This window comes from Microplitis mediator, chromosome 11, assembly GCF_029852145.1.
Source record: "Microplitis mediator isolate UGA2020A chromosome 11, iyMicMedi2.1, whole genome shotgun sequence".
NCBI classification, from domain to species: Eukaryota; Metazoa; Arthropoda; class Insecta; order Hymenoptera; family Braconidae; genus Microplitis; species Microplitis mediator.
The window spans coordinates 20,331,418-20,359,370 of NC_079979.1; the positions used below are offsets into that span (position 1 = coordinate 20,331,418).

Consider the following 27,953-nt stretch of genomic DNA (forward strand, 5'->3'; position numbering starts at 1 on the left):
GGTTGAGTATAAACTTGCACTTGAGTTATTTTTATTTACCATGATTTTTTAAATCAGAAAGCATGACATTCGAATAAATAATTACGATATCGGCGGTTTCAGCTGAATCAGTAATTGACCTGTTTTTGTTATAAAGTCAGTACACTACTACGGGACGAATCGATAATAATAACAATAAAAAGTGTTGTTGATAATTTCCAAATGAGGATAATTTTTTAAAATAATATAATATAAAAAAATAAACGTGTCCATTGTATACTTTTTAAATTATCAGTTGCTTAATAATTAAATATAAGTTATTGACGACTGCTCCGTAACTTTGGTAAGTAAAATACTATATAAAAAAAAATTTGGAAAATCCAAAAGTGCACGCCTCGAACGCTCATATCACAATAAAATTAATTATTAATGTTTTTTCTATATTACAAAATTTTTTAATAAACATCTAGACATTCCTTGTTTTTTTTTTTTTAATTTAGTTAATTGGATAACAGTTGGAAAGTCGATTTGTCACACGATATAATAAAAAAAAAAAAAAAAAAAAATTATCTGATGGTAAAGTGGAGCCTTATAATATCAGCAAAGTTTCATGATAATCATGCCTACTAATATTTGTGGGGGAAAAATAGCGGATTAAGCATTAGTAAACATAATCAGTTTCCAGTTTTTAATTGATAATAAATGAACGAGAAGGACTGCAGTAGTAATATTTAAAAGGCTTCTATTCTACTAAAATCTGAGGCTATTGAAAAAAAAATTGGACTGATTAATTGAGTTTTTCGAGAGATATCTTGCTCACACACGGACATCCCAATTGACGTCCAACTAGTCTCATGTTAAACAATTTTTTTTCTTATTATAGTGTAGCTAAATGAAATTTTTAATTAAATCCAAATTATTCTTTAGAATTTTCTCTAGACATTGGTGTACTTTTTTTTCCACATATGTGATTTATGAAACTAGCAGAAATGATTAAAGGTAGGAAAATCCCATTTTCACGACAAGTCGATTATAGAGCACAACCTCTCCCGCTATCGCGTCCGAGGCGTGCAAAAATAAAAATTAATAAACTTTGGTGGACCTAAGAAATACTTGTTTTAGAATAATGGATTTTTGTTGTTCTTACAATTGTACATCTCCAATCAGTGGACCGTCACCGCCAGTATTTAGTCAGTTAATTCAGACACTCATTGCAGCGCAATGTAGTCTTGGTAAAATAGACGATTATCCTCCGGATCGAACATCTGAGATTATGGCAAATCCTGAAGAATCATTCGATTTTATAATTGTCGGTGGTGGATCAGCTGGTTCGGTTTTGGCTGCACGATTATCTGAGCAGTCTGATTGGAAAGTATTACTAATAGAAGCTGGAACTTATCCTTCAGCGAAAAGTGACGTACCAGCTTTATTTTTAGAACTGCAAGAAACTTCGGAAGATTTTGCATATCAAGTTGAACCACAGAGTGACTTCTGCTTGGGAATGAAAAATAAACGTTGCAAATGGTCAAAAGGGAAAGTTCTTGGGGGGAGCTCTACTATTAATGCTATGCTATATATTTATGGAAACAAAGGAGACTTTGATTCATGGGCGGCAGAAGGCAATGAAGGTTGGGGTTATGAGGACGTTCTTCCTTATTTTAAGAAATCTGTTAATTATCCGCATGAAGTAATCCAGAAACATGGGGACAAATATTACGGAAGTGAAGGTCCTGTGAATGTACGCTCTTATAATTATACAGAGTCTAATATTCAAGAAATTTTTTTACAAGCCGCTGCAGAAAAAAATATACCGATTTTGGACGCTTTTAATGCGGATCGTTTCATAGGTTTTGGTAGAGCACATGGAACACTTGATAAGGGTCACCGTAATAGTGCAGCAAAAGCTTTTCTATCTCCGATAAAAAACAGAGCAAATCTTTTTGTCATGACTTCTACCAGAGCTGATCAAATTTTGATAAATGACCACCGAGCTAATGGCATACGAGTTACACTTGAAGATGGCAGGACAGTTGATTTGAAAGCATCGAAAGAAGTTATTGTTTCTGCTGGATCTATAGCATCTCCACAATTATTGATGTTATCTGGTATCGGACCTAAAAAAGATCTAGAGGAGTTGGGTATCGAGTGCAAAGCTGATTTACCAGTTGGTGAAAATCTTCAAGATCATCTTATTTGGCTGGGAATCCAATTAGAATTTAGAAATGATTCATATCAAGAAAATATTACTGCTAGTTATCTTAATGATGCGTACAATTATCTAGCTCACAATAAGGGCGGGTTTGCAGGGATAGGCGGAATAGATCTACTTGGCTTCGTTAACCTCGATGATCCATTATCACCATATCCAGACATTCAATTTCATAATGTGTTCATACCACAAGGCCATGCCACTGTAATGGAAACTTTGTTAAAAGCGATGGGGTTAGCACAAGATTTGAGAAATGATCTTATAAACTTATCTAAAGATATCAACACCATTTTCATGTGTCCTACTTTATTGAAGCCTAAAAGCATTGGTGAAGTGAAACTACGAAGCAAGTCACCAAGCGACCCCGTTAAAATTTATACTAATTATCTGATAGATGAAAGAGACAAACAAAAACTGCTCAAAGCCGTTGATTTTGTCAAAGACTTTGTGGATACTGAAGCTTTTAAAAAACTCGGCGCTAGTTTACGAAGTTTTATAATACCTGACTGCAAAAATTTTCAGTATGACAGCTTACAATACTGGGAATGCAATCTGAAACACATGTCAGGTACAATCTATCACCCAGTTGGAACTGTACGCATGGGAATCCCCGAGAATCCTAAATCTGTCGTTAATTCTAAATTGAAAGTTATTGGGATCGATAAACTTCGGGTGATAGATGCTTCAATTATGCCGGATATCACCAGCGGTAACACAAATGCTCCGACACTGATGATAGCAGAAAAAGGTGCCGATTTAATTAAAGAATATTGGCGCAACGAAAATAATTTTTAAATCTTAACAAAATTTTTTTGTGATTTATTACGAATAAAAAGTTCATTATAATTTATTTTTATTGTTGTCTAATGTCCGGTTTGGAAAATTGTACGTAGCAAAAACATGTACGAACGAAAAAATAAATTTTTTTACTTGGAAATAATATCCAAATTGATCTTATGTAAATAGTTAATAAACCGAAGTAAAAATAAAAATATGAAAAATTTAATATCGTTATCTACCGTCAATAACTCAACAGGAATTATAAGACCCGTAAGTATAAGTATAAATGTATAATATTTTAGATTTATGTCACTGTTAAATTTATTATCAGCCGGACACCTGACACATGACGAATGTTTAATTTTGATGTTGACAAAAAATTAAATTAGAGGAGTGTAAAAAAAAATAATTGATAACATGAATTTATTCTGAAAGTGCAACACGATTTTGAAAAACATCTTTAACAATTACGAGTTAAAAAATATAGTAAGTACTGACTTCTATATCTAGCTTTACAAACAAAAAATCTATCGATTATTGAAAAGTTATAAATAATAAATTTTCTATAGTGAGATGAATTCGTGTTGGGTTCAAAATTGTACATCTCCAATCAGTGGAACGACACCAATAATATTTACGCAACTAATTCAGACACTTGTGGCAGCACAATGTAGTCTTGGCAGAATAGACGATTATCCACCAGATCGAACATCTGAGATTGTGGAAAATTTAAACGAATCATTCGATTTTATAATTGTCGGCGGTGGTTCAGCAGGATCGGTTTTGGCTGGACGATTATCTGAGCAGCCTGATTGGAAAGTGTTACTGATAGAAGCCGGAAGTTATCCTTCAGCGAAAAGTGACGTACCAGCTTTATTTTTTGATCTATGGAACACTTCAGAAGACTATGCTTACCAGGAAGAACCGCAAAGAGATTTTTGCTTGGGAATGAAGAACAGACGTTGTAAATGGTCGGGAGGGAAGGTATTAGGTGGAGGTTCTACTATCAATGGTATGATATATATTTATGGAAATAAACGAGATTTTGATGAGTGGAAAGCAGAAGGTAATGAAGGCTGGGGCTACGAAGATGTTCTTCCGTATTTTAAAAAAACCCATAATTATCCACGAGAAATAATCGAAAAATATGGTGACAAGTTTTTAGGAAGTGATGGGCCTCTAAGTCTCCGGTTATGCAATGACACAATTCCAGCATTTCAAGACGTTATAATAAAAGCCTTGGCAGAAGTAGGTATTCCGAAATTGGATGTTATTAATAGAGATCGTTACATTGGATTTGGAAGAGTACACATCAATGCAGAAAACGGGCGCCGTCTTAGTGCAGCGAAAGCATTCTTATCCCCAGTAAGGAACAGACAGAACCTTTTTGTCATGACTTCTACGAGAGCTGATAAAATTTTGATAAAAGACAACCGAGCTATAGGAGTACGAGTTACACTCAAAAATGGCCGGACAATTGAAATAAAAGCATCGAAAGAAGTTATTCTATCTGCTGGAACCATGGGATCTCCGAAGTTACTAATGTTATCTGGTATCGGGCCTAAAGAACATTTGGAAGAATTTGAGATTGAATGCATGGCTAATTTACCAGTAGGAAAATATCTTAAAGATCATATTGTCTTTCCGGGTATTTTTTTGGAATTTGTGAATCAATCACATGTAGATAAAACTCCTCTTGACTCACAGGATGATGCGTACACGTATCTAGCTCATGAGAAAGGAGCATTGGCTGGTATTGGTGGTGGAGACTTTAATGGTTTTATTAGTGTCGAGGATCCCACTTCACTTTATCCAGACATACAATTTTTAAATTTTTACATACCGCAGGGTGACAACTCTTCTATTTTTAATATGCTAAATGCTTTTAGTGTTTCACCAGAGGTGCGAGATAGGATTGTTAACTCAACAAAAGCTAATCAAAACTTTCTAATGTTTCCTACTTTGTTAAAACCAAGAAGCATTGGAGAAGTCAAATTACGAAGTAAGTTATCCGCTGACCCAGTTAGAATTTTTCAACACCACCTAACGGATAAACGAGACACAGCGAGATTGCTAAAATCTGTAGATTTTGTTAAAAGCCTTCTGGATACCGAGGCTTTCCAAAATTTTGGAGTAAAAATACGAAATATTATAATACCTGGATGCGATAAATTTGAATTTGATAGTGTTGGGTATTGGGAATGCTTTATCAGACACATTGGGTTTTCTGCTTATCATTCAATTGGTACAGTTCGCATGGGAACTCCTGACAACCCTAAGACTGTTGTCGACTCAAAATTAAAAGTTTTGGGAATCGATCAACTTCGAGTCATAGATGCTTCGATTATGCCAGATATTACCAGCGGTAATACCAATGCTCCCACAATGATGATCGCAGAAAAAGGAGCCGATCTTATTAAAGCGTTTTGGCTCGAATGAAATAAGTTTCAATTCTTTGGAAATTTGTATTATGGTTTATTATAATTAAAAAAAAAATGATTATAATTTATTAATATTATTGTTTAATGTTTAATTTGAATACAAATTCGTCACTAATGTACAGTTGAATTCCATTAACTCGGAACTTTCCCTCAATCTTGACCCCCACTATGAGCTACGCTGTCCCCCACTCGATGCTATACACTTGTATGTGTCTGTGTACATTTATATACGTATGATTCCAGTGATAGAACTGCGCATGCGTCGTAGTTTACTCTTAAAAGGAGTAAGAGCATTCGATAAGCCGGAATTTTCAGTAAATTCCCGATTTTCCGTAGGCTTTCTGTCCGAGTTAATGGAATTCGACTGTATGTGTTCAAAAATTCATACAATTTATTCTTTTGTGAAATTTTAAGGAAACAGACCAATAATAAAGCTATGGAAAATTTATTATCACTTATTGCGGTTAATAGCTTCGCAAGAAATTTGGGTTGCGTAGCTATAGATTGGAATATATATAGTATTTTATCGATGATAACAGTAACCGTATTAACATTATTATATCAACTGTTCAAATTTGCCACCTGATGAATGTTAATTATCAATGTAGATAGTTATCCAATAAAAGGAGTGCATAACTAAAGATAAGAGGTAAAACTGATTTATTGTGAAAGTTCAACTTCAGTTGAATTGTAGTTCACAAAAATCTAGAGTATTTTAAGAATTACGAGATTAAAAATATAGTAAGTATGTTAATTACTAGTTTTGAAAAAAAAACGTGCAAGATTTTATAAAAGTTATAAATAATTTATATAGTACGATGGATTCGTGTTCGATTCAAGACTGTCTATCTCCAATCTGTGGACCGTCACTGTTAGTATTTACTCAATTGATCCAGACATTTATAGCACCGCAATGCAGTTTTAGTAAAACAGACGATTATCCTCCGGATCGATCATGTGAGATTGTGAAAAAAATTAACGATTCATTTGATTTTATAATTGTCGGGGGTGGATCAGCTGGATCAGTATTAGCATCACGATTATCAGAGCAGCCTGATTGGAAAGTGCTACTAATCGAAGCTGGAACATATCCTTCAGCAAAGAGTAATGTGCCGGCTAGATTTTTTGAACTATGGGGAACTGCAGAAGACTATTTCTATCCGAAGGAACCACAGGACAATTTTTGCTTAGGAATGGTGAACAAACGTTGTCCATGGTCGGGAGGAAAAGCATTGGGTGGAAGCTCTGTAATCAATGGTTTGGTATATATTTATGGAAATAAAGGCGATTTCGATTCTTGGGCTGCGGAAGGTAATGAGGGCTGGGGCTACGAAGATGTTCTTCCTTATTTTAAGAAATCCAATAATTATCCACGGGAAACAATCGAAAAGTACGGTGACAAGTATTTAGGAAGTGATGGGCCCTTGAGTGTTCGATTATGCAATGACACAAGTTCGACATTTCAAGAAATTGTGACAAAAGCTGCGATGGAAATAGGCGTACCGAAATTGGATATTATTAATACAGATCGCTTTATTGGATTTGGAAGAGCACACATCACTGCAGAAAACGGACACCGAGTTAATGCAGCAAAAGCTTATTTATCTCCCATTAGAAATAGAGAAAATCTTTATGTTATGACTTCTACGAGAGCTGATCAAGTTATAATTAATGACAACCGAGCTACGGGAGTACGGGTTACACTGAAAAACGGTAGAACTATGGAATTGAAAGCTTCAAAAGAAGTTATTTTATCTGCGGGGACCATGGGATCTTCGAAGTTGTTAATGTTGTCCGGGATTGGGCCTAAGGAAGATCTAGAAAAATTTGAGATTGAATGTTTGGCTGATTTACCGGTCGGAAAATATCTTAAGGATCACGTACTTTGGCATGGTATTTTTCTGGGATTTTCAAAACAACCAGATTTACATAAACCTCTCGATTCACAGAACAGTGCGTACGATTATCCAAATCATTACGAAGGTGCATTAGCTGGAATTGGTGGATTAGACCATACCGGTTTTATTAATGTCAAAGACCCTACTGCAAATTATCCGGATATCCAATTTTTAAGTTTTTACATACCACAAGGTGATAGATCTACGATGGCTCAGATGTTAGATACTTTTGGTCTCTCACCAGAAATGAGAGACAGCATTGTAAACTCAACAATGATTAACAATAATTTAGTTATATCTCCATTTTTGTTGAAACCAAAAAGCACTGGAGAAGTAAAATTACGCAGCAAGTCACCCGCTGATGGAGTTAAAATTTTTCAAAATTATTTAACCGATGAACGAGACACTGAAACGTTACTAAAGTCAGTAGATTTTGTTAAAAACCTTCTGAATACCGAAGCTTTTAAGAGTTTTGGAATGAAAATACGAAACATTACGATACCCGGATGCGATAATTTTGAATTCGACAGTCGGGGGTATTGGGAATGTTTTATCAGACATACTGGTCATTCTGGTTATCACTCAGTTGGGACAGTACGCATGGGAACCCCCGATAATCCTAAGACCGTGGTCGACTTCAACTTAAAAGTTTTGGGAATCGATCATCTTCGAGTTATAGACGCTTCGATTATGCCAGATGTCACCAGTGGTAATACCAACGCTCCATCAATAATGATCGGAGAAAAAGGTGCAGATATTATTAAAAAATATTGGCTTCACGAAATTTAGTTATGATTCTTTGAAAACGTGTCTCTAAAAGCTTGTGATACAAATTCATTTTATTTATAATATCTTTTATTGTTCAAATGATATATTATTTTTGAATAATTGACAATTTAAGTAATAAATTATATAGAATACTTAAGCGTATAAATATTGTAATACTTAAAATATATAAATACTTAAGCGTATAAAAATTGAGTTATTTTCAGTATATCCAGTATTTAAAATATGTGCAACACGTCATCGAAGACTTGAAGAAAAATATCGTTAATTATAATTTGTAATGTAACAAAAATATAAGAAGTGTAAATATACATTGATATGTTAATTTTTTCACTTTTGGAAAATAGTTTAACTTATAATTTTGAGTATTGATATTATTATAACAAGTGTTCAAACTTGACACAAGGCTAATAAGAATAAAGATTAGCAGTTTGCGAGGTTGAAATCGTCGAAATTCATATCGCGGATTTAATGTTTTCGAATTACGACTCGCGACACCGAAATAAATAAGTAAAGGAAATAATAGATATTGATGTTAGAAAGTTTGAATTACAGTTTTACAATAATTTTTCTAATTATTTGTATTGAAACCAAATAAAAAACAATCAGTTTAGAAAATAAATAAAATAAATAATAAATTTAGTAACATGAATTCGTGCTTGGTTCAAAATTGTACATCTCCAATCAGTGGAACATCACCAATAGTATTTACGCAACTAATTCAGACACTCGTCGCGGCGCAATGTACTCTTGGCAGAATAGACGATTATCCACCAGATCGAACATCTGAGATTGTGGAAAATATAAACGAATCATTCGATTTTATAATTGTCGGTGGTGGATCAGCTGGTTCGGTTTTGGCTGCACGATTATCTGAGCAGTCTGATTGGAAGGTGTTACTAATAGAAGCTGGAACTTATCCTTCAGCAACGAGTGATGTACCGGCCTTATTTATTGATACATGGGGAACTCGAGAAGATTATAATTATCAACAAGAACCGCAAACAGACTTTTGCTTGGGAATAAAGAATAACCGTTGTCTATGGAAGGGAGGAAAGGTATTAGGTGGAGGTTCTACTATCAATGGTATGATATATATCTATGGAAATAGAAGAGATTTTGATGAGTGGGAAGCAGAAGGGAATGAAGGCTGGGGCTATGAAGATGTTCTTCCGTATTTTAAAAAATCTCATAATTATCCACCTGAAACCATTGAAAAATATGGTGACAAGTTCCTAGGACGTGATGGACCCTTAAGTGTACGATTATTCAATTACTCAAGTTCGATTTTCCATGAAGTTGTTATAAAAGCTGCTGAAGAAAGGGGCATTCCAAAAATAGATATTTTTAATATGGATCGTTATATTGGATTTGGAAAAACTCATATGACTGCAGATAAAGGACGACGTGTCAGTACAGCAAAAGCTTATTTATCTCCTATCAGAAACAGAAAAAATCTCTATGTTATGACTTCTACGAGAGCTGATAAAATTTTAATAAATGACAACCGAGCTACAGGAGTGCGGGTGACTCTAGAAAATGGTAGAACTTTAGAACTGAAGGCTTCAAAAGAAGTTATTTTATCTGCCGGAGTTATGGAATCTCCGAAGTTACTAATGTTGTCCGGAATTGGGCCTAAAGAACATCTAGAAGAATTTGAGATTGAATGCAAAGCTGATTTGCCAGTTGGTAAACATCTCAAGGATCATGTATACTGGCATGGCATTTTTTTAGAATTCACAAATCAGACTCATGTAAATAAAACTTCTGCTGACTCTCAGGATGATGCATACATGTATCTAGCTCATAACGAAGGCGAATTGGCTGGTTGCGGTGAAATAGATTTCACCGGTTTTGTCAATGTCGAAGATCCTACTTCAATTTATCCTGACATTCAGTTTTATAATACCTACATACCGCAAGATGACAATTCAACTTTGGCTCAGATGTTAGACAAGTTTAGTTTTTCTCCAGACACACGAGATAGCATCGTCAACTCAACAAAGAAAAATGATATTTTTCTCATGTCTCCTTTTTTGATAAGACCAAAGAGCACAGGAGAAGTCAAATTACGCAGCAAGTCACCCGCTGAACAAGTTAGAATTTTTCAACATCTTCAAACTGATAAACGAGACACAGAAAAGCTGCTAAAATCAGTAGATTTTGTGAAAAGCCTTTTAGATACTGAGGCTTTCCGAAATCATGGAGTAAAAATACGGAACATTACAATACCCGGGTGTGAAAAATTTGAATTTGACACTTCAGAATATTGGAAATGTTTCATTAGACAAACCGGTATTTCTGGTTATCATTCGGTTGGAACCGTTCGCATGGGAACTCCTGACAATCCCATGACTGTTGTCGACTTTAAATTGAAAGTTTTGGGAATCGATCATCTTCGAGTTATGGATGCTTCAATTATGCCAGATGTCACCAGTGGTAACACTAATGCTCCGACAATCATGATCGCAGAAAAAGGTGCAGATATCATTAAAGAATATTGGATTCCCGAAAATTAGTTGTAATTTTTTGAAAACTTGTCTGTAAAAGTTCTGACCCAAATTGATTTTATTTATAATATTTTTTAGTGTTTACAATGTATTATTTCCATGTAACTGACAGTAAATAAACTCAATATAACAACAAGTAAGGGTATAAAAACAAAATTTAATTGTTAGTATATTTAGTGTGTAAAATACGTAAAATACCTCAATCAAGACATTAAGTAGAATATCATTAATTATTATTTCCAATGTGACAAAGAATATGAGGATCGTAAATATAAATTGATATATCAACTGTTTCACGCTTTATAAATAGATTAATTCATCACTATGTGCATTGACATTATTATACCACCTGTTTAAACTTAACACAAAGCATGTGGTTAATTGAAATACAGACAGCAATTCGAATAAATACATAAAATAATACGTCTCGATACGCTTAAGCTTAGACTATGGTTTTAAAAGTATCAGCATTGGTTCGGAATCAGAGCTAAATAAGTTTTATAATTATTCGTATTGAAACTAGGCATAAATTATCAGTTTATAGAAATAATAACATGGATTCGTGTGTGGCTTATAATTGTACATCTCCAATCAGTGGAACATCACCAATAGTATTCACTCAACTGATTCAGACACTTGTTGCGGCGCAATGTAGTCTAGGAAGAGTAGACGATTATCCTCCGGATCGAACATCTGAGATAGTGGAAAATTCTGAAGAATCATTCGATTTTATAATTGTCGGTGGTGGATCAGCTGGTTCGGTTTTGGCTGCACGATTATCTGAGCAGCCTAATTGGAAGGTGTTACTGATAGAAGCCGGAAGTTATCCTTCAGCATCGAGTGATGTGCCGGGTCTATACACTGAATTATGGGGAAGTGAAGAAGATTATCGTTATCAGCATGAACCGCAGAGAGATTTTTGCTTGGGAATGAAGAATAGACGTTGTCTATGGTCGGGAGGAAAGGTATTAGGTGGAGGTTCTACTATCAATGGTATGATATATATTTATGGAAATAAAAAAGATTTCGATGAGTGGGAAGCAGAAGGGAATGAAGGCTGGGGCTATGAAGATGTTCTTCCGTATTTTAAGAAATCCAATAATTATCCACGTGAAACCATCGAAAAATATGGTGACAAGTATTTAGGAAGTGATGGACCCTTAAGTGTACGATTATTCAATTACTCAAGTTCGATTTTCCATGAAGTTGTTATAAAAGCTGCTGAAGAAAGGGGCATTCCAAAAGTAGATATTTTTAATATGGATCGTTATATTGGATTTGGAAAAACTCATATGACTGCAGATAAAGGACGACGTGTTAGTGCAGCAAAAGCTTATTTATCTCCTATCAGAAACAGAGAAAATCTCTATGTTATGCCATCTACGAGAGCTGATAAAATTTTATTAAATAACAACCGAGCTACAGGAGTGCGGGTGACTCTAATCAATGGTAGAACTTTAGAACTAAAGGCTTCAAAAGAAGTTATTTTATCTGCCGGAGCTATGGGATCTCCGAAGTTGTTAATGTTATCCGGAATTGGGCCTAAAGAACATTTGGAAGAATTTGAGATTGAATGTTTGGCTGATTTACCGGTTGGAAAATATCTTAAGGATCATGTTGTTTGGCATGGTATTTTTTTGGAATTTGTAAATCAATCACATGCAAGAAAAAATTCCTTCGATTCACAGGATGACGCTTACCAGTATTTAACTCGCAACGAAGGTGCATTGACTGGTTTTGGTGAATTAGATTTCTCCGGTTTTGTTAATGTTGAGGATCCTACTTCAATTTATCCAGACATACAATTTTTACATTCGTACGTAGCACAAGATGACAATTCTTCGTTGGCTCGTACGTTAGATAGGTTTGGATTAACACGAGAAATACGAGATAGCATCGTCAACTCAACAAAGAAAAATGATATTTTTGGTATGTCTCCTTTTTTATTAAGACCAAAGAGCATAGGAGAAGTCAAATTACGCAGCAAGTCACCCGCGGAACCAATTAGAATGTTCCAACGACATCTCACCGACAAACGAGATACAGAAACGTTGCTAAAATCAGTAGATTTTGTTAAAAGCCTTCTAGATACCGAAGCTTTCCAAAATTTTGGAGTAAAAATACGGAACATTACAATACCCGGATGTGATAAATTTGAATTTGATAGTTCTGGATATTGGGAATGCTTTATCAGGCATACTGCTTTTTCCGGTTATCATTCGGTCGGAACCGTACGCATGGGAACACTTGATAATCCCAAGACTGTTGTCGACTTTAAATTGAAAGTTCTGGGAATTGATAAACTTCGAGTTATAGATGCTTCTATTATGCCAGATGTTACCAGCGGTAATATCAACGCCCCGACAATGATGGTCGCAGAAAAAGGAGCCGATCTTATTAAAGCGTCTTGGCTTAAATAAAATAATTATTATTAATTCTTTGAAAATATTCTTTCAAGTTCAGTACACATTGAAAAAGATTATTTATACTTTATTCTCTGTGTATTGTGTAATGTAAAAAATAAAGTCATATTTTAATTAGTAGAAATAAAATACGTTGTTGTAATTTTAGAAAACAGGTCCTTCAAGTGTAAACAATTTATCAATAATAAAAACAGAGAACAATCCAGTAATTATAAGTACGACTAATATGTGAATTAGAGACAATTCAGAACTGACTGATTAGCTCATGGCATCTGGTAGTAGAAAATCAAATTATTTTGAATAGGAGATTCTATTGTGTTAACAATAGTAGTTACCAATACTATTGTACTCAAAGTAAAGTAATCCTAATTGTCACATTTCCATATATATCAGGAGCGCAGTTTCCTTCCCGACCAATTTTTCAAGTTTTCAAGCAACGTCTGTAGGGCAGCACATAATAACACTATTATTTATTGCAGGTAACAATAAATTTACATAAAATATATAGAATTGTCGACATATATTGAAGAGCACAGTACTTTATGAAACTAACAATATTAAAATTGTTAGTTCATCTGTTTATACACGACACATCACAAATATTTAATTTGACGGAAGACAGTAATCAAATAAAAGGAGTGAATAAATCAAATACGATTAAATAAAATCGGAGATGATATTGAGGTGTTGAGAAAGTTCAACTACAGTTCGAAAAGCACCTGAATTGTTGAACGACTTACAAGAATCAAAAAAATGTAAGAACATATTTTCATTACTAGTTTTAAGAATAAACAAAATCTTTAAATTTTTATAAAATTTTATAGAAAATTTATGTAGTGCGATGGAGTTATGCTGGGCTCAAAATTGTACGTCTCCAATCAGTGGACCGTCACCGTTAGTGTTTAGTCAATTAATTCAGACAATAATTGCAGCACAATGTAGTCTTGGCAGAATAGACGATTATCCTCCGGATCGAACACCTGAGATTGTGGAAAATTCTGAAGAATCATTCGATTTTATAATTGTCGGTGGTGGATCAGCTGGTTCGGTTTTGGCTGCACGATTATCTGAGCAGTCTGATTGGAAAGTATTACTAATAGAAGCTGGAACTTATCCTTCAGCAAGAACTGACGTCCCACAGTTATCTTCAGGAGCACAAAGAAATTCGGAAGAATATGATTATCCGGCAGAACCACAAGAAAATTTTTGCTTAGGACAGGTGAATAAACGTTGTAGACTGGCCACAGGAAAAGGATTAGGCGGAAGTTCTACTCTCGGTTGTAATGCATATATTTACGGACATAAAATTGATTACGATTCTTGGGAAGCGGAAGGTAATGAAGGTTGGGACTTCGAAAGTGTCCTCCCTTATTTTAAAAAATCATCGAATTACCCACGAGAAATAATTGAGCAATATGGTGACAATTATCTAGGAACTGATGGACCTATGAGCATTCGATTGTTGAATTACACGAGTTCATCATCTCCAGAAGCTGTAGTAAAAGCTGTGTCAGAAATAGGTATTCCAAAGATAGATATTTTTAATATCGGTCGTTCTATTGGATTCACAAAAATTCACGTGACTGTAGAAAACGGAAAACGTGTCAATGCAGCAAAAGCTTTTTTATCCCCGATCAAAAATAAAAAAAATTTGTATGTCATGACTTCTACAAGAGCTGATAAAATTTTAATAAGCAATAAAAAGACAACCGGAGTGCGAGTTATTCTCAAAGATGGCAAGACGGTCGACATAAAAGCATCGAAAGAAGTTATTCTATCTGCTGGAGTCATGGGATCTCCGAAATTATTGATGTTATCTGGGATTGGGCCTAAGAAAGATTTAGATGAACTTGAAATCGATTGTATAGCTGATTTACCAGTTGGTGAAAATCTTATCGACCAGCTTATATGGCCGGGTTTTTTTTTTGGAATTCCCAAATCAAACACATGTCCATAAAACCGATCTCGATTTACTAGATGAAGCATACATGTATCTCGCTCATAAAAAAGGTCCTCTGGTTGGTATGGACGGATTCGATTTTACCGGATTTGTTAATGTCAATGATCTTAATTCGACCTATCCTGACATTGAATTTCAAAATAATTACGTTGCGCAAGGTGATGATTCAATGATGTCACAGGTGCTAGAGCCTTTCAATCTTTCACCAGAAGTACGTGATGTTATAGTTAACTCAACAATGACTAATGATAATTTGCTTATGTCCGCGATTTTGTTGAAACCAAAAAGCACTGGAGAAGTTAAACTACGCAGTAAGTCACCCGCTGATTCAGTTAAAGTTTTTCAAAATTATTTAACCGACAACCGAGACAAGGAAACGTTGCTAAAAAGCGTAGATTTTATCAAAAGTCTTCTGGATACTGAGGCTTTCAAGAATCTGGGAATGAAACTACGAAAAATTGTAATACCTGGGTGCGAAAATTTTGAATTTGATAGTTCTGAGTATTGGGAATGCAATCTTAGACATACTGCTGGTAGTTATAATCACCCGGTCGGAACTGTACGCATGGGAACACCTGATAATCCTAAATCCGTTGTCGATTCTACATTGAAAGTGCTGGGAATAGATCGACTTCGAGTAATCGATGCTTCTATTATGCCAAATATCGTCAGCGCGGGTCCTCTTCCTGCTACACTAATGATTGCAGAAAAAGGAGCTGATTTTATTAAAAAATACTGGATTAGTGAAAATGAATGATAAGCTATTAAAACATTAATTAATTAAACACTATAAAGCTTACATAAAATATGAAAGCTCATTCTATTCGATAAAACAATTATTTTCAAAATAATCGGGAATAAAAATGTTTCAAAAGATTTATTTATTGTTCATTTTTTTTTCTTGTTCCTTTCCATTAATAAAAACAAGGATTTATAGTATCTATGTATATTCAATTTTATTATATTGTTTTAATAAAGTATCGTGACATCTGGAGGTAGAAAATCAAACTATTTTTACCTTGCGATTCTATTGAGTTAATAGTAGTGGTAACTAATACTTCTGTACTGGAGGTAAAGTAATCTTAATTGTCACACACATTTATATATTTACAATAATTAAAAGTGCACTTTCTCGTCGATATGTTTTCCAAGTTTTTAAGCTACGCCAACAGGACAGTTTCGGATAACATAACTATTTATTGCCAGCGATGGCTTATCATAAAATATAAGAAATGTGAGTATATACTAAGGCTCATAGTATTCCGTAAAACTAAAAGTGTTCAAATTGTTAGCTCATCGATGTACACTCGACATTTAGCGAATGTTTAAGACAGTAATCCAATATAAGAAGTGAATAAATTAAATAGAATAAAAAATTAATTTAATCGCAGATAATATTGCAATTTAAAACGCAACTGGATTGTTTTAAGAGTTACAAGATTCAAATATAGTAAGTACACATTCTGATGACTAGTTTCGTAAGCATAAAATACTTTCGAATAATGAAATTTTATAAATAATTTTTATAGTGAGATGGATTTGTGCTGGGCTCAAAATTGTACGTCTCCAATCAGTGGACCGTCACCGTTAGTGTTTAGTCAATTAATTCAGACAGTCATGGCTGCGCAATGTAGTCTTGGAAGAGTAGACGATTATCCTCCGGATCGAACATCTGAGATTGTGGAAAATTCTGAAGAATCATTTGATTTTATAATTGTCGGTGGTGGAACAGCTGGATCTGTTTTAGCAGCTCGGTTATCTGATCAGTCTGATTGGAAGGTGTTACTAATCGAAGCTGGAACTTATCCTTCAGCAAGGACTGACGTCCCACAATTATCTTCAGGAGCAAAAAGAAATTCAGAAGAATATGACTATCCGGCAGAACCACAAGAAAATTTTTGCTTAGGACAGGTGAATAAACGTTGTAGACTGGCCACAGGAAAAGGATTAGGCGGAAGTACTACTCTTGGTGCTAATGCATATGTTTACGGACATAAAAAAGATTTCGATGATTGGGAAGCGGAAGGTAATGAAGGCTGGGACTTCGAAAGTGTCCTCCCTTATTTTAAGAAATCAGCAAATTATCCGCGAGAAATAATTGAACAATATGGTGACAATTATCTAGGAACTGAAGGACCTATGAGTGCTCGATTGTTGAATTACACTAGTTCCTCGTTTTCAGAAACTATATTAAACGCTGTGGCAGAAAAAGGTATTCCAAAAATAGATATTTTTAATACCAATCGTTATATTGGATTCACAAAAATGCACGTCAATGTAGAAAACGGACAACGTGTCAATGCAGCAAAAGCTTATCTATCTCCGATTAAAGATAAAGAAAATTTATATGTCATGACTTCTACAAGAACTGATCAAATTTTAATAAGCAATAACCAGACAATCGGAGTGCGAGTTACACTCAAAAATGGCAAGACAGTCGACATAAATGCATCTAAAGAAGTTATTCTATCTGCTGGAGCCATGGAATCTCCAAAATTATTGATGTTATCTGGTATCGGGCCTAAGAAAGATTTAGATGAACTTGAAATCGATTGTATAGCTGATTTGCCAGTTGGTCAAAATTTGATCGACCAACTCATATGGCCGGGTGTTTTTTTGGAATTCGCAAATCAAACACATGTTCATAAAACTGATTCTGATTCACAAGATGACGCTTACATGTATCTCGCTCATAAAGAAGGTCCTTTGGCTGCGATGGACGGATTCGATTTTTCCGGATTTGTCAATGTCAATGATCTTAATTCAACTAATCCCAACATTCAATTTCAAAATTATTACGTTGCGCAAGGTGATGATTCAATGATGTCACAGGTGCTAGATACTTTCAATCTTTCACCAGAAGTACGTGATTTTATAGTTAACTCGACAATGACTAATGATAATTTGCTCATGTCCGCGATTTTGTTGAAACCAAAAAGCACTGGAGAAGTTAAACTACGCAGTAAATCACCCTCTGATTCCGTTAAAATTTTTCAAAATTATTTAACCGACAACCGAGACAAGGAAACGTTGCTACAATACGTAGATTTTGTAGAAAGTCTTCTAGATACCGAGGCTTTCAAGAATCTGGGAATGAAACTACGAAAAATTGTAATACCTGGGTGCGATAATTTTGAATTTGACAGTTCTGAGTATTGGGAATGCAATCTTAGACATATTGCTGGTAGTTATAATCACCCGGTCGGAACTGTACGCATGGGAACACCTGATAATCCTAAATCCGTTGTCGATTCTACATTGAAAGTGCTGGGAATAGATCGACTTCGAGTAATCGATGCTTCTATTATGCCAAATATCGTCAGCGCGGGTCCTCTTCCTGCTACACTAATGATTGCAGAAAAAGGAGCTGATTTCATTAAAAACTCCTGGATTAATAAAAATTAATGATAAACCATTGAAACATACTATGTAAATTACATAAAATATGAAAGCCTACTGTATGCGCTGAAACGATTATTGTCAAAATAACCGGAAATACAAATATTTCAAAAGATTTATTTATCGTTGATAGTTTTTCTTTTCTTATCCCTTACATTCAATAAAAACATGGGTTTATAAAATATCTATTTATATTATTATTATTAGTTTTACGATTGAAGAAATTTTATGATCGAGTGTTGATATATATAAATTATTTACGGAACGCATAATTCAATATTAATATTATCATGCGATTCGTTTCCGCAGTAGGGTCTAATTGTTTGCATAAAATACGAATAAAAGGAAAAGTACTAAATCTTTTCACTCATAATGCTTATGGAAATCGAAAGGTGTACGCTCGGGAAAGCATACCGTAACGAATAATCGTGACTATTGGTACAAAAAAAAAACATTAGTAATAGTCTGGTAAATAATTTTTTACTTTGTCGTATTTTAACTGGTTCATTTGTGTTGTAGATAACAAACTGTTCTAATAGTCAGACAACTGTCTTTTCTGATATTAATTATACTCTTTGTGAGCAGTCAATAAAAGTTTATTTGTGAGCGTCGAATTGTATTGGGAAGTGTATCAATTATTATATTTCAAATTCTAATTAAAATTTTGAAAATGTCGTGGATGGGTAGAAATTTAGCTGATCTTTGCTCAGTAGAATCGACAATTTCTACATGTCAACCTCCGGCCTTTATGTTTCTCGCTCTTGTAACAAATCTTTTCGGTTCTTCTTCAGATAATTTTCCTCCTACTTCTGGATATTCTGAATCAGTCTTCAATACAGAATTAAGTACAACGAATTTGCCATATAAATCGAATCTAGATTACGGAACTTCAAGTTATCCGTTTTCAAATTTTAATGCAAACAAACGCATTTGTGAAGGATGCGGTTCGAAAAAGACTACTGAAGAGCCGACCGTGTTTACAAGTGACAAATTTTATTTAGATAACGAATGGAGTATTTTTAATAGTAATAGTGATCATAAACAAGGTGAAAAAATAAATTTTCCTGAACTGAGTGGTTTTTCTGCAGTAGAGTATGATTTTATCATTGTTGGGGCTGGATCTGCGGGATGTGTTCTTGCCAATAGATTGTCCGAGATAAATCATTGGAAAGTATGTATTTATTAAATTCATAAATTTATGAGTTCTTAAAACTATAAGGAAAAACATTAATTACTGGTTACTTTGTGACAACAACGTTAATAACGGGTTCGTTGAAATATAAGGAAAAAGTATTATTATTGATTATTTTTATCACCGCAATTATGTTAATGACGTAGAATGTTTCGGTGATAAAAGTCAAGCGGTCAATGTCATTGCCATGTATAGAAGAATTTTTATAAAATTATTTTTGATCTATAATTCATTCCATAAAATCTCGTAATATGCGAAATTAATATGATAAAATTAATAATCAAAATAGGTTCTTTTATTGGAAGCCGGCATTGAAGAGCCTGATGTCGCTGATGTACCGTCATTTGTACCTATATTACAAGCCAGTAATATTGACTGGATGTACACAACGCAACCGGATAGACATTCTTGTCGGTCAAGAAGAAATCAAGGCTGCAGTTGGGCACGTGGGAAGGTATAAAAGTTTATTATTTTAAGAAAACTTAAATTAATTAAGTAATTTATTATTTATGGTAAAAAATTCATAAGGTGATGGGCGGATCAAGCACCATCAATTATATGATCTATATAAGGGGAAACCGTGATGACTATAATGAATGGGCGCGTCTTGGAAATTATGGATGGGATTACGAAAACGTATTACCATATTTTTTAAAATCAGAAAATAATGGAGATCCGGAGGTAATTAAAAAAAATGCTATAAATATGAAGTAGATATCTAATATTTATGTATTTTCGTAGATTGTCAAGGAAAATCCACGGTATCATCAAACGGGTGGTTATCAAAATGTTGAAAGATTTGAATACGATGACATAAATTCCCACGTTTTATTAAATGCCTGGAAAGAACTTGGCTATCCCGAAACAGATTCGAATGCCGAAAATCAATTAGGAGTGACGGAAGTTCAAACGACGAGTATTAACGGAATGCGTCATAGTACAAACGGTGCTTTCATCCGTCCGATTAGACACAAAAGACGGAATTTAGTTATTGAAACTCAAGCTCATGTAATACGAGTTGTAATTGATCCAAAAACTAAAGTTGCAACTGGTGTAGAATATTTTTCAACTAAAACGGGTTTCACGAAATTAGCATTAGCTACCAAAGAAGTTATTTTATCAGCTGGTTCATTGAATTCGCCTAAAATTTTGATGCTCTCAGGAATCGGCCCACGTGAAGACTTAGAGTATTTAGGCATCCCAGTTATTTATGATTCTTATGTTGGTTACAATCTCCAGGATCACGTAACTACAGATGGTTTGGTTATTGAATTGAGTAATAAAACAAGCAAGCAAGCCGACTACGATCAAATGGTGCAAGATATTGACGTTTACCGTCACACAAAGATGGGCCCTCTGTCAACAACGGGGCCACTCACTATAAATACTTTCGTACAAACACGTTACGAACAATCCTTTACCAAACCGGACATTCAGTTTAGTTTTGATCCAATCAACGTCGACGATTTTTATGCAGATCCAATTCGCTCCGCGGAAACGGGGATTTTCCCAAAAGCTTATTACAATGGTCTAGCTATCAGGCCAATTTTATTGCCGCCGAAAAGTCGTGGGCTCGTAAGATTGAACGAAACGGATCCCATTTGGGGACCACCAGTCATTTATCCCAATACTTTTTCAGCTTATCCCGATTTGGACACAATGATTGATGGTATTGAAATAGCGATGGAACTATTTAACACAGACTCATTCCGTGAATTCGGTTATCGATTGCGAGAGGATCCGTTGCCAGCTTGCGACCACTTGTCCTTCGGAACTCGAGAGTACTGGGCTTGCGTCCTAATGGAGTACACTGCCACTATTTATCATCCCGTTGGCACTTGTAAGATGGGGCCAAAAAAAGACAGAAGAGCTGTAGTTGACCCACAACTCAGAGTCTACGGTGTCGCGTCATTGCGTGTCGTTGATGCTTCCATTATGCCATTGATTGTACGGGGGAATACAAATGCACCCGTCATTATGATAGGTGAAAAAGCCAGTGACATGATTAAATCCCATTGGTTAAACAAATGATTTGTCATCGTCTCTGTGACTTTGAGCTATTGAAATTTGACCTTTCAAACTTATTAAGACTTTTTATTTCAGATAAACAATTATCTGTAATCATGTTGTTATTTTGCATCCATAAAAACAAATTTTTTATTGGTTGTAATAAATGGTTGAATAAATTTTATCGTATTTTTTTTATGCCTTTTGAAAGTCAAATTTTTTCCTTATCGGCTTTTCCACCACCCGTATCAAATAAGGATAAAAAAAAATTTCTCGTTTTTTTCTTTTTCTTTTTTTCTTTAATTGAATTGTTACTTTTTTAGCCATAAAATGATTGTGATCGAAGGTTATAGGTCTAATAACTTTCACTGTTATCGGTTCCATTGGCGATGTTGCACCGATTGTAAATGTTATTACTTACTACTTGCTACCTTCAATTTTTGTTGTATGTAATACTCATTTGTTTCCAAATTGTTCTAATTTATGATACAAATTTCAAGTACCACAAGAAAAAAAGTTTTACAAAAAAATTTACCTAATTTCGATGAATTTTCATAGGAAAAAAATATTTTACAATAAAAAACGTGGTGTTATACACGTAGGCATTAGAGGGATTGGTGCAATCAGATCTATCCCAATAATAAAATATTACACACTACTAACTACTGGTCGCTTTAGATATCTGTTAATAAAACCTATCGGGTGGTAGGAGGTGACCGCACGTAAGGTTTATACGTCCAACGTAATGTTCAGACATCCAGTCTTTCGCTTTCTCTACTGTGTCGTGAGTCGCTCGATCTCAGGACCACGTGCTTCTTCTACCTGCTGCATTGCTAAACATTTTCACTGCAGGTAATCGTTTTTATTTTATATTTTATTAGCTATAATTGGAAATCATTAGACCTTTTCATTTAATTTTCATCTTCAAATAATTTTATAAACAAACATATAATCATTTCTGACAGACAAAACCTAGTAACCGGTAGATCGTGTGGGCCAACCCCAAAACTTTCTGCTATTTTTAAGCTCTCTGAGCTTAGATGGGTTATTTTTTTACTCAACAAAAAAAATACATTTACCCAGAAAAAAAATTTTTAATTTTTATTTTTCGCTTAACTCGTAAACTACTCGATCGATCGGCTTCAAAATCTAATCAGATCTAAGTTTTAATGAACCTTTTCGATTGCTGCCGAGTTCGTTCAAATCTATCGATTTATTCCAAAGATATCGTGCGACAAAAATTAGTTTACGCACACAAACACACATAATCGCGCGCGGACGTCCATCCGGAAGGAATCGGAATAGATTCCTAGGATTTCAAAACGTCAAGATCTGATAAAAACTCGATTTTCAAAACTCAGACCGAAACCAAAAACTTGCCTTTTTGTGGAAAATTTCAATTTTTATAGCGAGAAGTTAAAAATACTGTTGCATATAAATAATTTCATTTTCTAAAGTCAAATTAATTTTATCGTTAAAAAAAATAAAACATTTAATTAAAAATATCTCGAAGAGAAATTCGTTATAATTAATCTATATTTGTCTTATGAAATTTTTTTAATGATTTAATAATCACGGCCTAATTATAGAATTACCATAATTTCAAATACAGACTGAAAAAAGTAATCTATAACTGATTCTGGAATGCGAGAGACCGACTAATGTATTATTCATACGATTTGAGGTATCAGAAATTCCGTTTTTTTTGAATGAATTACATCATAAATACATAACCGGAAGTAAAAATATATTTCCAAGCCCGACATAAGAGACTATGAGTAAAAAAAATTCATGACAGAAAGGAAAATGTAGCTAATGATGACAATAAACAAACGTCACCGGTTTCAACATAAATAATTTATCTGTCGTGTTCACAGGTTGAGAATTTAGTGGATATACTTTTATTAAGGACATCTATGATGAAATTTAAGTGGACAGCACGTGGGTTTGGACATTTAGTGAAGAAAAATTAATTTAGTTTTAATGAAAAGACTTGAATATAACATACAATGGTTATAATTGCGGCAAGTGTTGCCGGAGCTATAAAAGCAGCTGGGCTACTTTTAGCCGGCAAACTAGCTATTTTGCCAGTCTTGATAGCCGCCTTGGCATACTTCAATTATGATTTAATGGATCCTGAAAACCATCCCCAGGTGACGAAAAATTTGCGTCCCAAATATGATTTCGTGGTAATTGGCGGTGGGAGTGCTGGTAGCGTTATTGCGAACCGACTCACTGAGAATCCCAAATGGAATGTCCTGCTTTTGGAGGCTGGTGGACATGAGACTGAAATAACGGATGTCCCAATACTCTCGCTTTACTTACACAAGAGTAAAGTTGACTGGAAATACAGAACTCAGCCCCAGTGGTCCGCGTGCCAAGCTATGGTAGATCAACGATGTTGCTGGACGAGAGGAAAGGTACGACCCTTTTTCCTTAATCTTAGTATCGATCTAGAGGAAACAGGTTCTTTCTATCAGATTTCGAACTCCATGTGACCACGAATTTAATTTTATTTTCTTATTAGCACTCGCGGAATCAAATTTCGAGTGTTGTATCCCACAATTACTAATAGCCAAATTAAATTTAATAATGGGTAAATTATTAAAATAAACAATTTCAATTTATATAATGAAATTGCAATATGCAATTTAAAATTATTTAATTTTGGTAAACCACGTGGATAACAAGGTAGAGAGTGAAAGCTTACAATTTGGGAATTCGTGAAAAGATTGCGTCTTAAACCGGTTCATCAACTTGAAACCTTACACATTTATAGTAAATTGCAAAAAAAAACTAATAATAATAATAAATTATTTTTGAACTTTGATTTAACAATAAAAATTCAATTGTATACGAAATCTAGACAATAAATATTTGTCAAGATAAAACCAATTAAATAAATATTAATAAACATCTTTCGTCCATTTAATGGCGTAGAAATAAAAAATTAATATCAAAGTTCATTGACGGTTACAAATGACTTTAATTAAGGTGTAATGACGAAATAATTGCAGCTCACTTGCTATCTCACTTTCTACATGACTCGATTAAATGTTGCAGCTATTTTATTTAGCGTAAAAAAAATTAATAATTTTTCGAGTACATAATTAATTTTTAAATGTAGGTTTTGGGAGGCTCGAGTGTGCTGAACACGATGCTGTACATACGAGGCAACAAACGCGACTTTGATCAGTGGGAAAGCTTTGGCAATACTGGCTGGGGTTACGAGGATGTTTTGCCATACTTCAAAAAGTCAGAAGATCAGCGGAATCCCTACCTAGCTCGTGACAAAAGACACCACAACACAGGTATGTGTTTATGTTATGATTATATTATTTATTCATAGTAATATAATAGTACTGTGGATTGTAATTCGTCTTTATATATGTACAGTGTATACATACGGTAAAAGTCGGTAATTTCGCAAGGGAAAAGTTTAGTTTGCATGATTCAACGTAGAGCATACGTGTTTCGCTTATAGAATCGATTAACTTACTGTTGTATTTTTTTTTTAATGCTTTGTAGTAAATTTGTTGTTTTTGACAATTGATAGCTCTATTGTAGAAAGTAATGGGTTCAATTTCATGAATTTTAATTCATTATTTTTAAATTTCGTAATTCCGGAACAAAATCAAAATTAAAATTTTTCAACCTTTTTGCATTGACTACAAAAATTTTAAGAATCAAAATTTTTTATTGTAATGAAAAAATTTCTTGTCTCAAGAAATCCTTTTTTTGTGTATACACTGAAAAAAATCACCGGGGTAAGTCCAAGCGGTGTAGGTGTTAAAAATATTGGTGTTAAATTTACCCCCGAAAGCGGTGTGAAAATAACGCCGCCGCCGGTGTAAATATTCTGTACCGGTGTTAAAAAAAATTCTCCGGTGTTAAAATAACGCCGCAGCCGGTGTAGATATTCTTTACCGGTGTTAAAATATTTTACTTTGTGAATATTTGTACTCACTCGATTGCTATACTTGTTAATAAATAATATTCTTTACTAATTTTCATAAAGAACTGACATTTTTTGTGTTTTATAATATTTAAAGTTAATACTCCAAGCGGACGCTGTTACCCAGCTTTTACACCGGTAATCCCGCTTTTACACCGATATTACTCCGTTTTTATACCGGTTACACCAATTTTACTCCGCTTTTACACCGGTTATCCTGATTTAACTCCGGTATTTTTAACACCGGTGAATTACTCCTCTTACACCAGTGTAATTTTATTTTAACACCGGGCGGAGTTAAAATGAGTCCGTTTTTAACACCGCTCTTTTTACAGTGTAGGAATAAAAATAACTATTTTTTATATCTAAAGTAGTTGTGTTCTAACAATTAAATGAGATAACTAATGTAATGGCGATAATGACGAAGCATTTACTTTTACAGGAGGTTACTTAACCGTACAAGAAGCTCCTTACAATACACCACTGGGCGTAGCATTCCTTCAAGCCGGCGAAGAAATGGGTTACGATATAGTAGACGTTAATGGTGCGCAGCAGACTGGTTTCGCATTATGGCAATACACTATGCGACGCGGTACTCGCTGCAGTACTGCAAAAGCCTTCATCAGACCCATAAGATTGCGCCCAAATTTCCATTTGTCACTGTGGACTCACGTCACCAAAATACTGATCGATCCGGGGACGAAACGCGCATACGGCGTGGAATTCATACGGAACAATAAGCGCGAGGTCGTTTACGCGACCAAGGAAGTTATATTATCAGGGGGGGCTATTAATTCACCACAATTGTTAATGCTGTCCGGAATCGGAGATGCACAACACTTGAAACAGGTTGGCATTAAACCTATAGTTCATTCACCCGGAGTTGGTCAAAACCTCCAAGATCATATTGCAGTTGGTGGAATTGCATTTTTAATAGACTATCCAATTAGCATCGTTATGAACCGTTTGGTTAATCTTAATTCAGCGTTGCGTTACGCAATAACCGAAGATGGACCATTGACCTCGAGCGTCGGTTTGGAAGCAGTTGCATTTATTTCGACAAAGTACGCTAATCAGACTGATGACTGGCCTGACATTGAGTTCATGTTAACGGCATCCTCAGTAAATTCTGACGGAGGCACGCAAGTCAAAAACGCTCATGGATTAACGGATGCGTTTTACAATGAAGTTTTCGGCGAAGTCACCAACAAAGATGTCTTTGGCGTATTTCCTATGATGTTGCGTCCGAAATCAAGGGGCGAAATCAGGCTCAAATCCAATAATCCTCTAGAATATCCGTTACTGTATCACAATTATCTAACCCGTCAAGAAGACGTCGACGTGTTGCGTGAAGGCGTCAAAGCGGCTATCGCATTAGGGCAAACGGCTTCTATGAAACGTTTTGGCGCACGATTACACGATAAACCTCTACCTAATTGTAAACATATTCCGTTGTATACCGACGAGTATTGGAATTGCTATGTAAGACAATACACAATGACCATTTATCACATGAGCTGTACTGCTAAAATGGGGCCTCCTGACGATCCCATGGCCGTTGTAGATCCGCAACTCAGGGTCTACGGTATCGAAGGGCTACGAGTAATCGACGCTTCTATTATGCCGACAATTACAAACGGCAATATAAATGCACCGGTTATTATGATTGCTGAGAAGGGAGCTGATATGATAAAACAGCAGTGGTACAAAAGATGGAAAAGGGATAATACGAGTTTCGCAGCGTAATTTATTACTTATTTTTATTTTAGTGTGAAAGTCTATGATTTATTCCAAGTGCCATGGACATAAAACATTAAAAAAGGACTTTATCAAAGCCATCTTCTACGAATAAGGAAAATGCGTTAATAGATTTTATGGTAATTTTTTCTAAATGTTAAGACTCCGATGTGTGAAGTGTAATTGACTGATAAAGTGAGCTCAAAGGTTGTATTATTTAATTCAAAAATTCAAGACTATTGAGATCAATTTATCTGTAATATGTTGGATGTGTAAATAATTTAATTTTATAGACAATTAACGGGATTATGTATTAAAAAAAAAAATAATAAATTATGTGAGTTAATCTGGGGAGATCAAAAGCAACATTCAACTAAGCGAGGCGCAATTACTCAATAAATACAAGTGCATAGGTAATAAAAAAATAAAAATAGATAGATAATTTCATCTACTGGAACTAATTCGCTTACGTGTTGCATACATTAATATGAACACGAAACGCTGAAAAAGTTTCTTAACATGACAGTTATTTTATTTCAAGGGTGAATATTTTCGTGCAGCTAATAATACAAAATGTATATATTTTTTTTTTATAATAATGTAAATAAATTAATATTTAAATGTCAACTATTTAAAGATAAAGTATTTTTATATATAATATTTTATTGTATCAATAA

General features: G+C 34.5%; 9 protein-coding genes across 10 annotated transcripts in view; 8 read left to right on the top strand and 1 right to left on the bottom strand.

Moving 5' to 3' along the window:
- Positions 1-27,953, bottom strand: part of LOC130676856 (flotillin-2) — a 60,768-nt gene that overhangs the window by 17,633 nt on the left and 15,182 nt on the right. The gene's annotated exons all lie outside the window — the stretch shown is intronic.
- On the top strand, positions 182-3,118 carry LOC130676849 (glucose dehydrogenase [FAD, quinone]-like). The gene is made up of 2 exons (XM_057483342.1): positions 182-322; positions 1,102-3,118. The coding sequence occupies exon 2, from the start codon at positions 1,106-1,108 to the stop codon at positions 2,981-2,983; it is 1,878 nt and encodes a 625-aa protein (XP_057339325.1). The 5' UTR covers positions 182-322; positions 1,102-1,105; the 3' UTR covers positions 2,984-3,118.
- On the top strand, positions 3,247-5,422 carry LOC130676853 (glucose dehydrogenase [FAD, quinone]-like). Its single transcript, XM_057483348.1, has 2 exons — positions 3,247-3,454; positions 3,538-5,422. Exon 2 carries the CDS (start codon positions 3,542-3,544, stop codon positions 5,405-5,407), a length of 1,866 nt encoding a protein of 621 aa, XP_057339331.1. The 5' UTR covers positions 3,247-3,454; positions 3,538-3,541; the 3' UTR covers positions 5,408-5,422.
- Positions 5,737-8,191, top strand: LOC130676852 (glucose dehydrogenase [FAD, quinone]-like). The gene has a single exon (XM_057483347.1). It carries the CDS (start codon positions 6,228-6,230, stop codon positions 8,094-8,096), a length of 1,869 nt encoding a protein of 622 aa, XP_057339330.1. The 5' UTR covers positions 5,737-6,227; the 3' UTR covers positions 8,097-8,191.
- On the top strand, positions 10,955-13,036 carry LOC130676854 (glucose dehydrogenase [FAD, quinone]-like). Its single transcript, XM_057483349.1, has one exon. The coding sequence runs from the start codon at positions 11,158-11,160 to the stop codon at positions 13,021-13,023; it is 1,866 nt and encodes a 621-aa protein (XP_057339332.1). The 5' UTR covers positions 10,955-11,157; the 3' UTR covers positions 13,024-13,036.
- On the top strand, positions 13,654-14,983 carry LOC130676859 (glucose dehydrogenase [FAD, quinone]-like). The gene is made up of 2 exons (XM_057483355.1): positions 13,654-13,781; positions 13,851-14,983. Exon 2 carries the CDS (start codon positions 13,868-13,870, stop codon positions 14,981-14,983), a length of 1,116 nt encoding a protein of 371 aa, XP_057339338.1. The 5' UTR covers positions 13,654-13,781; positions 13,851-13,867.
- LOC130676850 (glucose dehydrogenase [FAD, quinone]-like) lies at positions 16,136-18,500 on the top strand. The gene is made up of 3 exons (XM_057483343.1): positions 16,136-16,220; positions 16,279-16,436; positions 16,516-18,500. The coding sequence occupies exon 3, from the start codon at positions 16,520-16,522 to the stop codon at positions 18,389-18,391; it is 1,872 nt and encodes a 623-aa protein (XP_057339326.1). The 5' UTR covers positions 16,136-16,220; positions 16,279-16,436; positions 16,516-16,519; the 3' UTR covers positions 18,392-18,500.
- On the top strand, positions 18,609-21,817 carry LOC130676844 (glucose dehydrogenase [FAD, quinone]-like). The gene is made up of 5 exons (XM_057483338.1): positions 18,609-18,823; positions 18,905-19,556; positions 19,867-20,031; positions 20,106-20,258; positions 20,319-21,817. The coding sequence occupies exons 2-5, from the start codon at positions 19,056-19,058 to the stop codon at positions 21,606-21,608; spliced, it is 2,109 nt and encodes a 702-aa protein (XP_057339321.1). The 5' UTR covers positions 18,609-18,823; positions 18,905-19,055; the 3' UTR covers positions 21,609-21,817.
- On the top strand, positions 22,199-27,886 carry LOC130676846 (glucose dehydrogenase [FAD, quinone]). Its single transcript, XM_057483340.1, has 4 exons — positions 22,199-22,436; positions 23,462-24,004; positions 24,712-24,895; positions 25,982-27,886. The coding sequence occupies exons 2-4, from the start codon at positions 23,594-23,596 to the stop codon at positions 27,283-27,285; spliced, it is 1,899 nt and encodes a 632-aa protein (XP_057339323.1). The 5' UTR covers positions 22,199-22,436; positions 23,462-23,593; the 3' UTR covers positions 27,286-27,886.

Excerpts from the sequence above, each read along its gene's own strand:
- LOC130676849 (XM_057483342.1), top strand. The coding sequence starts at position 1,106 with ATGGATTTTTGTTGTTCTTACAATTGTACATCTCCAATCAGTGGACCG.
- LOC130676853 (XM_057483348.1), top strand. The coding sequence starts at position 3,542 with ATGAATTCGTGTTGGGTTCAAAATTGTACATCTCCAATCAGTGGAACG.
- LOC130676852 (XM_057483347.1), top strand. The coding sequence starts at position 6,228 with ATGGATTCGTGTTCGATTCAAGACTGTCTATCTCCAATCTGTGGACCG.
- LOC130676854 (XM_057483349.1), top strand. The coding sequence starts at position 11,158 with ATGGATTCGTGTGTGGCTTATAATTGTACATCTCCAATCAGTGGAACA.
- LOC130676859 (XM_057483355.1), top strand. The coding sequence starts at position 13,868 with ATGGAGTTATGCTGGGCTCAAAATTGTACGTCTCCAATCAGTGGACCG.
- LOC130676850 (XM_057483343.1), top strand. The coding sequence starts at position 16,520 with ATGGATTTGTGCTGGGCTCAAAATTGTACGTCTCCAATCAGTGGACCG.
- LOC130676844 (XM_057483338.1), top strand. The coding sequence starts at position 19,056 with ATGTCGTGGATGGGTAGAAATTTAGCTGATCTTTGCTCAGTAGAATCG. Across the intron at positions 19,557-19,866 it reads CCGAGATAAATCATTGGAAA|GTTCTTTTATTGGAAGCCGG; the intron begins GTATGTATTTAT and ends TAATCAAAATAG. Across the intron at positions 20,032-20,105 it reads GCAGTTGGGCACGTGGGAAG|GTGATGGGCGGATCAAGCAC; the intron begins GTATAAAAGTTT and ends AAAATTCATAAG.
- LOC130676846 (XM_057483340.1), top strand. The coding sequence starts at position 23,594 with ATGGTTATAATTGCGGCAAGTGTTGCCGGAGCTATAAAAGCAGCTGGG. Across the intron at positions 24,005-24,711 it reads GTTGCTGGACGAGAGGAAAG|GTTTTGGGAGGCTCGAGTGT; the intron begins GTACGACCCTTT and ends TTTTAAATGTAG. Across the intron at positions 24,896-25,981 it reads CAAAAGACACCACAACACAG|GAGGTTACTTAACCGTACAA; the intron begins GTATGTGTTTAT and ends TTACTTTTACAG.